The 15,498-nt window shown below is 39.6% G+C and overlaps 2 protein-coding genes across 5 annotated transcripts in view; one reads left to right on the forward strand and one right to left on the reverse strand.

Moving 5' to 3' along the window:
* Positions 1–4,875, reverse strand: part of usp45 (ubiquitin specific peptidase 45) — a 90,860-nt gene extending 85,985 nt beyond the window's left edge. For 2 of the 4 annotated variants that reach the window (XM_039805970.1, XM_039805967.1), the window contains exons 1-3: positions 4,554–4,875; positions 1,391–1,501; positions 678–847 (exon numbers count right to left, since the gene is read on the reverse strand). In XM_039805970.1, coding sequence (XP_039661904.1) covers positions 678–847; positions 1,391–1,493 — 273 coding nt within the window. In that variant the 5' untranslated portion in view covers positions 1,494–1,501; positions 4,554–4,875. Of the gene's footprint in view, positions 1–677; positions 848–1,390; positions 1,502–2,068; positions 2,091–4,553 lie in introns of those variants that run through there. The other 2 variants (XM_039805969.1, XM_039805968.1) reach the window with 2 other exon arrangements.
* A 5,333-nt stretch (positions 4,876–10,208) lies between these two features.
* Positions 10,209–15,173, forward strand: tstd3 (thiosulfate sulfurtransferase like domain containing 3). The gene is made up of 4 exons (XM_039806665.1): positions 10,209–10,591; positions 10,727–10,894; positions 11,440–11,599; positions 13,917–15,173. The coding sequence occupies exons 1-4, from the start codon at positions 10,450–10,452 to the stop codon at positions 13,963–13,965; spliced, it is 519 nt and encodes a 172-aa protein (XP_039662599.1). The 5' UTR covers positions 10,209–10,449; the 3' UTR covers positions 13,966–15,173.
* The last annotated feature ends 325 nt before the right edge of the window (positions 15,174–15,498 follow it).

Raw genomic sequence — 15,498 nt, forward strand, 5'->3', positions numbered from 1 at the left:
CTAGAGCTATAAAGATAAAAAATAATATAATTTTGTAAGCCTTTTGGCAATATACAATGCACACAGTATGTGCATATGTATGCATGCATCGCTTGAATTTTTAAAAAGGTATCTGTCTAATTAGAAAAATAGTTTTATGTGTCAATTATTGTTTTAAATTTCAGAGTTATCAGTATTTATGTGCTGTTGGCAAAAACAATGGACATCAAGATTTATCTGTCATTATTTCAATGTAGAAATTGTAGGTTTAAATCTACATGTGTGCTTGCCTCTTAGTAATTTCTGGTGCAATAATTCACTTGTCATGTGAGAGCCACTAAATATTCATACTAAATATTTTGGTGGCTGACAGAGCAGTACTAGTAAACACACATACAAGAATCAAAATGCCCATGATGATATTGGCACTCTAGGTTAATAATGATAATGTCCTTCTGTGTACTGACATTGTGTATATTCAAAAAGTATATTGGTAATATCCAGTATATAGCTGAGTCCCAATGTGTGCTATGTATTGTGCTGCACATTTAAAAGACAATTAAAACAAATGGGCCCCTGGTTAGCTCACCTGGTAGAGAGGGCGCCCATATATAGAGGTTTACTCCTCGATGTAGCGGCCGCAGGTTCAACTCTGACCTGCGGCCCTTAAAGAAAGAGACAATTAAAACAATTCTTACCTGAAAGCCACACTTTAAGCACACCAGGATGTCATGGGATGCTGCCGGCTCTCCATTGATCATGGTCCTCTCCTTTAGGCACTCAGAGCACACCAACCACACGCTGGAGAGCACTGATTTCTTCACTGAGCTCAGGTCCACTGCCTTACTCACATGCTGACAAGTCAACCCTGGTTAAATACAAAATATGCTGTAATGACAAACTGACCTGCCAATCGCTTCTAGGGACCAATTTAGGACTCTGAGTGAATATGTTTCAAAAGGAAGACAATGTGCACACACCTGATGTTTATTACATAACGTGGGACAACCCCACTGAAAAATAACTATCCACTGAAAAATAAATTCTCCATTATAGATATTCCACTTGGGTCACACTCACAGATTTTCATTAACATATAGCTGTGTTGTCCTGGTCTAGTTGGACAAATTTATAATTTAAAATATTATCAACAAAAAAAGACAACAATTTTAAAAAGATCACTGTTTAGTTGAAACCAATGTGGCGTTTGAATCGAGTCAACAGTCAAGGGCAGTGGATGAATGTACTGTACGTGAACATTTTTACAGAAAGAACTATGGTTTTTCATAAATACGTACCCTGCTTTTCATATCTTAAAGAGTTAATCCCGTTCACTATCCACTGTGCTAGACTCAAAACTCACAGCCCGGACTTTAACAGTGTGGTGCCCTGTAGTGCTTCAGAGACTTACCACTGACTTCATCTGATGACTCCTCATCTCGAGGTTTCCTGGGTTTATTAGTCCGCTTAGTCATTTCGGCGGCTTTTAAAGAGAAGGGGTCCTTTAGCCGCATCTGGAGCTCTGGATGGAAAGATTGAGGACACACATAGGTGTTACTATACAGAATTAAACCACCTCAACATAACTGTCTTTCAACAAAGGTACTTGAATGTATCAAAAGCTTGCACTAGTCAATAACTGCCATGACCATTTTATTTATTAGAGCACACAATACTTTGAAAACCAGCTACAGTGCAGTCCATAATAACAATAATAATAATAATAAATGTATTCAGGACACAAATGGAAGAAATATACAGTACAATTTATATAAATTAATAAAAGGTCAACAACCTTCACCTGTAATATACAAACAGGAGCACCAATGTCTCCACAGTCTAGATGCATACAGTGGGTACGGAAAGTATTCAGATCCCTTTAAATTTTTCACTCTTTGTTTCATTGCAGCCATTTGCTAAAATCAAAAAAGTTCATTTTATTTCTCCTTAATGTACACTCAGCACCCCATCTTGACAGAAAAAAACAGAAATGTAGAATTTTTTGCATAGTTATTAAAAAAGAAAAACTGAAATATCACATGGTCATAAGTATTCAGACCCTTTGCTGTGACACTCATATTTAACTCACATGCTGTCCATTTCTTTGGATCCTCCTTGAGATGGTTCTACTCCTTCATTGGAGTCCTGCTGTGTTTAATTAAACTGATTGGACTTGATTAGGAAAGGCACACACCTGTCTATATAAGACCTTACAGCTCACAGTGCATGTCAGAGCAAATGAGAATCATGAGGTCGAAGGAACTGCCCAAGGAGCTCAGAGACAGAATTGTGGCAAGGCACAGATCTGGCTGAGGTTACAAAAGAATTTCTGCAGCACTCAATGTTCCTAAGAGCACAGTGGCCTCCATAATCCTTAAATGGAGGAAGTTTGGGACGACCAGAACTCTTCCTAGACCTGGCCGTCCAGTCAAACTGAGCAATCGTGGGAGAAGAGCCTTGGTGAGAGAGGTAAAGAAGAACCCAAAGATCACTGTGGCTGAGCTCCAGCGATGCAGTAGGGAGATGGGAGAAAGTTCCACAAAGTCAACTATCACTGCAGCCCTCCACCAGTCGGGGCTTTATGGCCCGACGGAAGCCTCTCCTCAGTGCAAGACCTATGAAAGCCCGCATAGAGTTTGCCAAAAAATGCACGAAGGACTGCCAGACTATGAGAAATAAGATTCTCTGGTCTGACGAGACCAAGATTAAACTTTTTGGTGTTAATTCTAAGTGGTATGTGTGGAGAAAGCCAGGCACTACTCATCACCTGCCCAATACAATCCCAACAGTGAAACATGGTGGTGGCAGCATCATGCTATGGGGGTGTTTTTCAACTGCAGGGACAGGACGACTGGTTGCAATTGAAGGAAGGATGAATGCGGCCAAGTACAGAGATATCCTGGAAGAAAACCTCATCCAGAGTGCTCAGGACCTCAGACTGGGCCGAAGGTTCACCTTCAAACAAGACAATGACCCTAAGCACACAGCTAAAATAACAAAGGAGTGGCTTCGGAACAACTCTGACCATTCTTGACTGGCCCAGCCAGAGCCCTGACCTAAACCCAATTGAGCATCTCTGGAGAGACCTGAAACTGGCTGTCCACCAATGTTCACCATCCAACCTGACTGAACTGGAGAGGATCTGCAAGGAAGAATGGCAGAGGATCCCCAAATCCAGGTGTGGAAAAACTTATTGCATCATTCCCAAGAAGACTCATGGCTGTACTAGCTCAAAAGGGTGCTTCTACTCAATACTGAGCAAAGGGTCTGAATACTTATGACCATGTGATTTTTCAGTTTTTCTTTTTTTTTAATAAATTTTGCAGAAATTTCTTTTTACTTTTTGCCAAGATGGGGTGCTGAGTGTACATTAATGAGAAATAAAATTAACTTTTTTGATTTTAGCAAATGGCTGCAATGAAACAAAGAGTGAAAAATTTTAAAAGGGGTCTGAATACTTTCCGTACCTGACAGAGCTAAAATCATTGTGGGCTAAAGCTTGTATAATTCTGTTTTCTGAGACAGACCTTCTACACATTTATCGATAAATAAGCTTTCTTCTTAAGGCAGAGCAGGTAGGCACACCAACGCTAACAAACCTTTGACTAGCACTACACCGTCTTGGTTGTTGTAGAAGCAGTCTCATGCGATCATTATACGCTACATTCAGTCTGTAGTGTGTGTGTATATACAGCCATAAGTATCTGTACAGTAACTTGTTATTAACTTTGTACTCTAACACAGTTAATCAATGACTGTGAGCCATCCTAAAGTGCTATTCTGAGGGTATTTACATTTGCAACAGATGAACTCATACAAAAATTACCTGGATAAGTAAAGGTAAAAAATAAAGTGGTATTTTTTTTAAATCTAGGTGCAAATCCTATGCAACTAATGACTATCTTAGGTCTACATCCTACAGACCTCTGCCAATACTTAGTATATTCCTAGTCTGTACTGCAGCCATGTTCATTTCTTGCTCTCCTGGGGAGCTTTACAACCTAAGTCTTGTCTTTAGCATGTGAATTGCTCAAGTGGATTGAGGTCAGGTGACTCTGCCTGTCAAGAATATTCCACTGTTTTGACCTTATATGTCCATGGTAGCTCGTAGGTTTAAGATTTTCATGTGTGAAACCGTTCCTACCGTTTACCCTATATAAGCTACTGTAACCCGGAGTCAAATTCCTTGTATGCATAAGCACACCTGGCCAATAAAGTTGATTCTGATACATGGGGGCACCCTCATCCATTCTAAAAGCTTAAAGTAACCTATCCCCAGTCACATTACTATTTTTAAAACATTGTATCGTACTGAGTACTGAGCCAAAACAACAGAACGTGTGTAACTGTAGAAATAGTTAAGGATTGCATAGTAACGGTATGTCACCAAGAACAAACGTTATTAGGATACTAGCTATATTAAGGATAACTACCCAGTAATGTGAAAATAACACGGTTAAGAAGCCTCAATTAGCCCCAACCGTCCAATGTAGGTGAGCGTTTCGTGTCAACGAAATTTAAAAGAATGAATTAACTATTCCAGTTAGATCTGGCGAAAAGCCGTATGAACTCACCTCTTTATTTTTGCTCCTATGTTGACTGTGTTAGCTAGCTAACCCGAAGCCAACAGTGAGATGTCAACTCTTCCAAGCTAGCAAACAGGCTAGCTACATTAGCTTGTCAGAATAAATAAAACATTAACAGTTGTGTTTTATCCAACAATGCATTGAGATATTAAGGCATGTCAAAGAAAAGTAAACAGTACCGACAACAACAGCACGCTTCTCTCAATAAGTGTTCGTTTTTTACTTTGACTTTCTAAATGTGTTTAGGTTTTCGGTAGCATCAACTAGCAAACCTAGTCAATATGTGACGCACTACGGCAGCTCAGTTGGCCTAATGCTGCATTCATGTACAATGGTAAATCTCATATGGCAGAGCGTCATAGGTTCTAAGGCATTCAATAGCTTTTCCAACGTTGAACTACAAATATCGGGTTGGTCACAGCCATGACAGAGTCCAAACATCTGGAATGTTGGTGAAAATATCACATAGTCCTACCATGTCCCAGTATGATTGACTACTTAATTATTGTATGTGGTGTTGCCTCAAGTTTTTCTGTTAATTTAATGTGAAATTAGTGGTATCATAAACACACATCATCAAATCCAATCCTTTATTGTCAGCAATAATTTAGATGCTGTAGTTTATAATACCTTTGACTACAAACAGATATAGGCCTAATAGCAGGGTCATTTGTTTAGTGGTCAGTAAAGCTAGTAGCATTAATGTATTGTTTTATATGAGCTATTATTTTAAACAGTCTATGATTATGTTATGAGAACTCTTGATAAATCAAGGGTCAGATGTGGGACGTGTGATTGTCAATTGTCCGTCTTTCCCACGACAATGAATGCATCATGAATATCTAGTTTTAGCTACGTTTATTTACGCTATTTTACAAAGTAATTGTCCCACATTTATACCGTAAAATTACTTCAAATCTGGGCTAAAAAACTATTTTGCTCCATAAATCCAGGCAATGACTAAAATATTTCAGTTGACATCACTAAAAACACCAATAATTAAAATCTAACAATTTAACTGTATGAATTTTTCCAAGTAAAGTCCAACATTTTTACTGTAAAATGACTTCAAATCTGAAATTGTAGGTGCAATGAAACAACGTTGCTCCATAATTCCAGACAATGATTGATATATTTGAGTACAGTAATCTCTGACTACACCCATAATGAAAATCAAACAATTTTACTGTATAAATATGGAGATTTTTCAAAGTAAAATCCCATACCTCTACCGTTAAATGACTAAAAATATGAAACTGGAGGTGCTATAAAAAGACTTTGCTCCATATTTCCAGACAATTACTGATATATTTGAGTACACGACAGCTTTGACTACACCCTTAATGAAAATCAAACATTTTTACTGTACAAATTTGGAGATTTTTGAAAGTACATTCACACATTTCAACAGTGAAATACTGTAGCTACATTCCTGAAACTAGAGGTGCTATAAAAAGACTTTGCTCCGTAAATCCAGACAATGACTGATATATTTGAGTACAGGACAGCTTTGACTACACCCTTACTAAAAATCAATCATTTTTACTGTGTGAATGTGGAGATTTCTTAAAGTAAAAGTCCCACATTTATACCATACATTTGATAGTATTTCTGAAACTTGAGTTTTTGTAAAAAGACATTGCTTGTGTGGTCCGAGCAAGTGCGCCAGAAGCAGGGGTGTGGGAAATAAGGAATGGCCGCCTCTCCCTCTGGTCTAGGGTTAGAGTTCTTCTAGTTACCAGGGCCATTAGCTGAGTGTACAAAGTTGTGGAGCTTGGCATTGGCACTGTTGTTGTTATACCAGGCCTATATTGAGAATCTTTATTACGTGTAATGTTTAAATGACAGTGTTTATTCACCACTGCCACCAACATGGTAGATTGGAGGTAGCACTTTTCACTCATAAACTGATCTTGTAATAGTACATACTTTCTTTGTAGTATACATATCCCCACTCTTACACATTTCTTTCCTTCTATAGCTTCCTTTAACATTGCCAGCACCACAGGAAAACCACTTGATTTATGCTGTATTCCAGTGTAATGGTTATTTACCCTGGGTTAGTAGTTATGGTACAATACAAATATACATTAGAAAAATTACATTAAAATACTACTGTTAGAACTTCATAAGAACAATGAATCTGAATCATTTTAATAGTAGGCTAATGACAGCTATACAAAAGTCATGATATTCAGAACTTAAACAACAGAGCAACAGCACTGTGACATGTTTAAAGGTCCCATGACATGGTGCTCTTTGAATGCTTTTATATAGACCTTAGTGGTCCCCTAATACTGTATCTGAAGTCTCTTTTATATAGACCTTAGTGGTCCCCTAATACTGTATCTGAAGTCTCTTTTATATAGACCTTAGTGGTCCCCTAATACTGTATCTGAAGTCTCTTTTATACAGGCCTTAGTGGTCCCCTAATACTGTATCTGAAGTCTCTTTTATATAGACCTTAGTGGTCCCCTAATACTGTATCTGAAGTCTCTTTTATACAGGCCTTAGTGGTCCCCTAATACTGTATCTGAAGTCTCTTTTATATAGACCTTAGTGGTCCCCTAATACTGTATCTGAAGTCTCTTTTATATAGGCCTTAGTGGTCCCCTAATACTGTATCTGAAATCTCTTTTATATAGACCTTAGTGGTCCCCTAATACTGTATCTGAAGTCTCTTTTATATAGACCTTAGTGGTCTCCTAATATTGTATCTGAAGTCTCTTTTATATAGACCTTAGTGGTCCCCTAATACTGTATCTGAAGTCTCTTTTATATAGACCTTAGTGGTCCCCTAATACTGTATCTGAAGTCTCTTTTATATAGACCTTAGTGGTCCCCTAATACTGTATCTGAAGTCTTTTTTCCCAAATTCAGCCTTGGTGCAGAATTACAGCCACTAGAGCCAGTCCCACAATGAGCTTTCCTTAGGATGTGCCATTTCTGTGTCTGTAGTTATTGAGGAGGAGAGAGGGGGTGGGCAAGGTGGAGGGTGGGGGGGGCCTTGACCAACTGCCACTTTGCTCCTTTGAAAGCCATGATGTCTCTCTCTGATGGGTGGGCCAAATTCTCTGGGCGGGCAAAGCAGAGAAAGGGGAGGTAACCTTGCTCCTTATGACCTCATAAGGAGAAGATTCCTGATTGGCCCATCTGAGCTTTCATTTTCTCAAAGGCAGAGCAGGATACCCAGGGCTCGGTTTACACCTATCACCATTTCTAGCCACTGGGGGACCATGGGCAGGCTGGGGGAACTCATATTAATGTTAAAAAACCTCATAAAGTGAAATTTTCATGCCATGGGACCTTTAAGGAACAGACAGAGCCACCGAAGCAGGAAGGTGTTACATAAATTGTGACTCAACGGGAAAACATTTTTGGAGGCTTCTCAATGTGAAGCACTTCACCTGGAAGACCAATTATTTTAGGTAACCAAGTTCTTTAAGGCGGCTGATTAAATGAGTCAGGGCCAGTTAAGTTTTTGATAACTTTGATATTTACACTTACAAAGTCAACAGCACTTTATTTTAAACTGCTTACTCCATGTAGGCCTACCTTGGATACTTTACACCAAAGGAACACATTCCCTTTTTCACGTACACTGTATTTACAGCACTGTTAGCTGACATAGAGGACCACTAGTGTAAAACAAAGACACAGCACATACTGTATATGTGGCATTATTTTCTACACAAACAGCAATCCCAATCACCTGTATTCGCAGCATCAAGCTGTGCTGTATCCATCTGTAGGCACTGAGCATGAAACCGCCGGCAACAGCTGTCACACTGAATCTGTAAAAGGTCAATATATAACCACTTTTAATTGAAAAGACAGAGCTTCATGCTGTCCAATATTGTTTAATATAATTTTTAAATGCAGGCCTTTAACAAGCTTTAACGTAATTTAACCAAATGTTTCATTGCAGTTGTCATAGTTTTACATTTTTTATTTGGATTGGTTGCTTGTCTTATCTTATCTCAAAATGATATGTTTTACTTAATATGAACCTGTCAGCTGCCAGAGGGCAGATGCCAGGAAATGAGCAAGGGAAAGTAGAGATACAAGGACATATGAGAGTAGCGTGCTGCAGATAATTGCAAAAAGCAACTTTTCTTAGAGACTGTGATGAACAAAGGATAACTGTCATCCCAACATGCAAGTATTCTGGTGTATATGCCTGTGTCTTTTTATAGCACCTCCAGTTTCATATTTTTAGTCATTTAGGTATGGGATTTTACTTGGTAACATCTCCTAAATTATAGGCCTACAGTAAAAATGTTTGAATTATGTTTGGAATTATGGAGCAACGTCTTTTTATAGCACTTCCAGTTTCATATTTTTAGTCATTAACGGTAGAGGTATGGGATTTTACTTTGAAAAATCTCCATATTTATACAGTAAAATTATTATTATTATTATTATTATTAATGTTATATTCTTGTAAAATCCAACAATAAATTCCTTTCACAATTCAGTGAAATTTTATTTGTATTGTAAGGGACACAGGTTACATATATTTACTTCTGGTGAATATAATCTATTAATCTTGTTTTTATATGTATTAACACCTTATTTTGAAAACCGGTAGTAGTCTAGTGCACTAGATTTGTAGTGTCGGCTGATTTGAGCACGGAGATCCGAGTGTCGGCTGCCAGTATCTTTTTCACAGCGGAGCAGTATAGTTTTAATGATGCACTTGTCGACTAAGCAAAGCGGCGTTTCAAGTAAGAACATTTGCGTGGCTATTCCTCCTTCCCTTCCCCTCTGTGTCACTCTCATCTAAACACACACGGGCCATTAGCTGTCTCGGTAACGTTACCCAGGTCTGATGACGGGTCACGTCCGGATGGTTGATTAGTCTACCGCTCCGAGATAATTTGACAACGTGCTCTCGGTAAATTTAACCCAAAACGAGTCAAGAAAAAAAAATATGAGGAAGCGTCTCTTGCTCTTCGGTTCATATGGTAAATTCTTTGAGAGGCCAGTGTGTTTTGTATTGACTGAAAACTCTGGCATCTAACAGTAGAGAGCACATTACCAGATTAAGAAATGAACCTGTATATTAACAGTCTATGAGCGGACCTAACGAGCGCTGACGATCATGATCATCACAGACGGCACCCGCATGCGCAGCTGATGGTTCAGAGCGCCGATGCATCGGAGTTTCCCTCTGTTGTGCCTAACTGACCAGAACACATCAACACACACTCAACTCAAAGCGTCCTAGCCATGGTCCTAGCACGGCGTAGCATGTCTTCTGCTCAGTCTACAACAAATACCTTCAACTCCGCATCCTCTCTCCTGTCTTGACTGGTAGCCTGTTAGCCTAGCTCCATATCTGCCGACCCAAACTAACTTTCCAAAGGCCCAGCCCTTTATTGCGTATACTTGTCTTTTTTATTTTATTTTAGTGCGCTATGGACCTTTTTGTGTTCTTAGTAAAGTTTATTATAATAGTTATGATGATAATAATAACAACAACAAAATTAATAATAATAATCATTATTATTATTTAGTTGGGGGGAGTAAACATTTTTACCTCCAAAGGGGGGAAAGGCAGAAGATGTTTTAGTACTATGTTAATGATGTATTTGCGTTTGATAAGAACTGAAAGGTTTTTGGTCCTTTAGGGGATCCGTACTTTTGCGCACGCGCAGGTCACTTTTAATACATCCGTACTCGGCGGGGTCGTCGTGCGTTCCAGTTCTAACCCTAACCCATAGGCTGTGTATAGCCTACTATTAACAGTCTATGGTTCCAGCCAAGGAAGGGATCTTTCCTTGGGCTGAGAATAGTTGTCGTACGCAGTATAATTGCGCCATTACGGGTTTATGTTGACAAAGCGCTAAGAGAGTGTCGGTAACCGGGTCACTAATATAATATGGCTCTCAGAAGGGGGTGTTGGGGATTTGCAGGGGTTGTTCCGCGGCTGTTCTGGAACACTACCGTCCTGTCTGGGTCTTCCGTTCCGGGAGCACGAAGCTCTGTGTCCAGCCTTGTCAACACTCACCACGGTCGCAAAAGTGAGCTTCACTTACATTTAGCGTCGCATTAATGTGTACTTCTACTGCCCATGGGAATGTCAGCTGGTAAGCTCGCGACATACTATCGTGTTGTGAAATAGTTGATATGTGGCGTGCTGTCTGTGTTGCTTCCAGCTACAGAGTTGCTGCACCGCGGCTTCAGCTCCGCGCCACCGAGCACGGATGTGAATTATGAGCAGCTGAAGCAGCTCCTGGCTGGCCGGAAGGTCGTACTTCTAGATGTCCGAGAGCCCTGGGAACTCCGGGAGTACGGCGTCATCCCCGGCTCAATTAACGTTCCTCGTGAGTGTTCTTCAATATACACAAGTCAAAATACACAAGTCAGTGTTAGGCACGAATGTAACGTCAGACGCACTTGTTAGACCTATATACAATAAATGTGTGTGTCCCAACAGTTTAAGTTTTCAGCGCGTCATTAATACATTTGAGAATGTTCTGAATCATATCAAGTCTGTCACACATAATATTTAGGCACTATACATTAAATAACCCAGGGTCTGTTGCTGCTCTGCCTCAATTAAATAATTGCAGGCTTTTTTGATATGGAACAAACTGCTTTAATAGTACATTCCCAGTCAAATTAAAAATATTTCAACATGGATGACACCTGCAAACAACTTGGTAAATTGTATGAGGACAAGCGTCCCACCTTTTTTCATGGTTAACATTTCTTTAAAATAAATAATATAATATATGTAATAATAATCCTGATAAGTGAATAGGTACACGGCTTACAACAGTTACAACCCAGAAACCACCAAAGTCTAGTTTGATCTAGATTTAAAGTGCTACACACTTGACCTATCTGTGCTTCTTTGACTTTGCAGTGGGACAGGTGAACACTGCCCTCCAGCTGGGTCCGGAAGAGTTCAATGAACAGTATGGTGGTAAAATGCCCCAGCAGACAGATAACATTGTGTTCACCTGTCTGAAAGGGATCAGGAGCAAGGACGCACTCAACACTGCTGCCTCGCTGGGATACAAAGAGTGAGACATGTTTCCTCTTTCAAAATCATTGCATTGTTCAATTATTGAACTATTGTAGTAATATATATCAAATGTTGAACAAAATGTCTTGCTATCGTTTCTTGTTAAAACATTTTTTTCAAGTCTTGGCAAAGGCTAGAGTACCAGTACATTTTTATGGCTGAGTTTTATATGCGACTGTTATAATTCATCACAAGACAGTATTAAGTTTAACCAACTTGAGATTTTTGACCTGTTGTTGCATAATGCTAACCCATCATGCAGTGCTCTTTTGAGAGCTGCTGCATATACCACATCTCCAGTATCTGGCTGAAAAGTAGAAAAAAGCTACCGTAGAGGCTAAGTCTAAGGCCAGTTACACACTGGAAGCGTTGCGCGAGCGTGTCAGCTGCGTGGCGTGTCCGTTTATATTTCGGCTCCCATGGTAACAGGTTAGAGCTTACACACTGCCGGCGTGAGACGCGTCCCTGCTAGAAATAGAACCGGCGCCTATTTTTCACGCAAGACGCGAGCGTGTTGGAAGCGTTTCCAGGCAAAATAGAATAGGGAAATATGTCATTTAGACACAAATACATATTAAATGATGACATATTGATGTTTGAAAGTCTAGGTTTTGACATCAATGTAGATATAAATGTAATACAAAATTTCAGAGAAAAGATTTTCAAATATTGCACCTGTCATACAGAACGAAATATTCTGTAACATATTTTGCAGTCAATACTGCCGACGTTGTCTTGCTTTAATCAAATCAGTAGTCTATATATAAAGGGTAGGATAGGCTACGATAACAACGTAGGGTGTGTTCTGAGTGACGGTCCAACATCAGATAGGCTATATAGGCTCTTTACAGCTACACTAAGTTGTTCAGACAGCCCACTTACCCATTTATCAGTTTGAATCTGTCGGCGCTATGTCCCGAGATCAGCCCTCCCTGTACCTAGCAGCAGGAGCAGCGCCGCGTCAGACACGCTTCTGGTGTGTAGGACACAGAAAAATCCACGCAGCTGAGACGCAACAGAAACGCCACGCTCGCGAGACGCGTGCAATGTGTAACCGGCCTAAGCGTTAAGCCCCTGTACCATGGGTTGAATAGTTGACACACTTTTTACTTTATTTGATCAATTACAGTCCAAGTTGTCAGCCAAAACCAGTAGTTCCATTTATTTCCAGTACAGCTTAATGGTTTCTCACACAAATGGTGACTGTGTTTGTGTCTGGCTGGCTGTATGTGGCCTTTAGTTGTGTGGGGGTCAAAAACTGTCTGTGCTTCCAGGTAGAACACCTGACTAACCAAAGATTGGTTACTATTTATCCCCTGAGCGCTAATTGGCTTTTGCAGCTACTTGGCTCAAAAGGCTAACATTCAGTACGTTTACATGCACTCCAATAGTCCACTATTATTCTGAATATAACAATATTCCGAATTTGATACAGGTCATGTAAACAGCATACTCCGGTTGGATATTCCAGATAAGGCATTAATCCGAATATAGCATTTTCTGATTAAGACGTGGGATATTCTGGTATTATTCAGGTTTTAGAGGCATTCTTTGGACAATGGATTGGAATATGCGTCTCAATTGGGGTTTTCACCGCAGGCTTATGGTCAGCTCTGTGCGTTGCTATGGTTGCTGTAAACAAACCAACCAGCCAACAGTTTGCAAGGCTGCAGAACCAATAAGAAGGAGAAACACAGCTACTTTTAAACATTATCAAAGACTTGGATATCAACAGGTTTTTGGATATGCGCACACATCGCTACGCCGACCTTTTCGAGAAGCTGGTTGAAGGAATGAAAGAGAGACGCTGTGTTCACACGGTCCAACAAGTCCTCCAACGCTGGTAGACTTTGAAAAAATCCTATTTTGCCCGGCTACATGTAAACAGAAATATTAGTGGATTCACTTTCATTAGCCATGTAAACAGCTTAGTCGAATATCGTCTTTATAGGAATAAGGGCAAAAACCGGAATATTATGTGCATGTAAACATAGTCAATGAAATCATTAAATCCAGCATATTACTATACAGTAAAGTCAAACCCAGTCAAAGACAGTGTTGGGGTGACCTGTATCTCACCTGGTAGAGTGTGTACCCCATGTGGGCTGAGTCCTTGGGTGGTTCAGGTACAGGTTCACATCTGACCCGCAGCCCTTTGCTCCGTGTCATCCGCTCTCTCTATCCCCCTTTCCCTGTTATTCTCAAGCTAGCATAAAGGCAATTTAAAAACCACAAAAAACAAATGCTCTTTAGTTTTTTACGTACCTGTTTATGCAACATTTCAATCACTTACTTCCTTTTTTTCTCCATTTCAGTGTTAAGCATTACCCAGGTGGATGGCAAGACTGGGTGAAAAATGAATGAAATGATCCAGTGATAACAAAACAGAAAAGAAATAGGCTTTTTTTTGTTCCAGACTACACAAATGACTACTTAACTTTGTATGATTGTGAGTTAAAATGAAGCCACAGATGCATCTGCAGTTGTTGCTACCATCATTCAATAAATTAAATTATAGTTTTGATTAACAGTGATATTTAGTTGTTTTGTGTTTTGTCATTTTTTATTTTTATTTCTTTTGTACAATTGATCAACAATGTCGGTCAGGTTTATTACAAACGACATGAGAAGACATTTATTTGAATAATTTGTGATATAAATAGGCATAGAGTGGCTTGCTGAGGTGACAGCCACTAGGACTAAGATGATATATGGTATTGAAGGGCCATGTCTAATATCCACTGTGTCTCAGTATGAATTTGCCACCCACCCTCCAGGGAACATTAACAGATTCCTTCGTCATCCACGATAATGAATGTGTTTGTTTTTAACTGAGAAAAATGCCTCTGCTACAGAATTTCGACCACGACCATGGACCTTGTTCCCTTTTAACTTGCCCTTTTACAGTTTAGGATGAAACTCCAAGCAGGACACAGAAATTCTATTATCCTGATAGGTAATAAGATAAGTTTTCTAAATTATCCAAGTGCCTCACGGAACTTAGAAGCAGCTTGTTGATACCAAATCATTGACACTGAATAGGAAACTGACCTCTGAGTGACTTTCCAGATGCATGACTAAATAATCTGGCTCAGAAGTGTTAATGCTATTTCTCTTTATGTTAAACAGTCTTCTACAAGCATGACAGGAAAAACTAAATGTTTGTTCATGTTTATATTTAACTGTCCAAGCAGGCCTGTGAGGCTCACTACACCCTATCATTTGGCCTGTTCAATTAGGAAAACACAAAATGTAATACATTACTCTGAAAGAAAGCATTAGCTTAGGTGGCTAGCTGAATGAATAATTGAATGTGGGAGTTGGGGTTGTGTTAGCATTTGAAGCCAGGCTTCGTAAATACTGTGATGGAAAATACCACAATGATGAGTGATGTTATTTAGTTGCAACATGAAAAGAGCTGGTTAGTGGAGATTGATTGTTCACATGACATGACAGATTCCACCTCTTCCCAAAAGTCCCAAGCTGCTGCTAGATCTGAGGTCAGTGGAAAGGAATAGATGCTTGCTTAATCCATCAAGACATGTTTAGTACAATAAATTTAAAAAATGTTATAACTTGGTTTGTACGTTTTCATTGTGCTGAAAACCAATAGCATCTGGCTTTTGGACAGGTTACAATTTTGTGTGTGTGTGTGTGTGTGTGTGTGTGTGTGTGTGTGTGTGTGTGTGTGTGTGTGTGTGAGAAACCTGATTGATAGGTTTTCTACAAGGGTTAATGTTGCTAGTTAGTTAATGTTTACAGTAAATTTTAAGGACCAAGTGACCCTGTAGGTGTTTGCCCTGAACAGATATGAGCACTGTTTTCTCCCCTCATATCACTGTGCCATGTCAACCGTGAACTCCAGACTACTCCCCCACCCCCCTTTTTTTCTTCTTC

This window comes from Perca fluviatilis, chromosome 7, assembly GCF_010015445.1.
Source record: "Perca fluviatilis chromosome 7, GENO_Pfluv_1.0, whole genome shotgun sequence".
In the NCBI taxonomy this organism is placed as follows: domain Eukaryota; kingdom Metazoa; phylum Chordata; class Actinopteri; order Perciformes; family Percidae; genus Perca; species Perca fluviatilis.

What these genes read in the sequence shown, in the direction of transcription:
- tstd3 (XM_039806665.1), top strand. Translation starts at nt 10,450, where the DNA reads ATGGCTCTCAGAAGGGGGTGTTGGGGATTTGCAGGGGTTGTTCCGCGG. An exon ending in CACTCACCACGGTCGCAAAA is followed by an intron (nt 10,592 to 10,726) that starts GTGAGCTTCACT and finishes TGTTGCTTCCAG; the next exon opens with CTACAGAGTTGCTGCACCGC. An exon ending in GCCTCGCTGGGATACAAAGA is followed by an intron (nt 11,600 to 13,916) that starts GTGAGACATGTT and finishes TCTCCATTTCAG; the next exon opens with TGTTAAGCATTACCCAGGTG.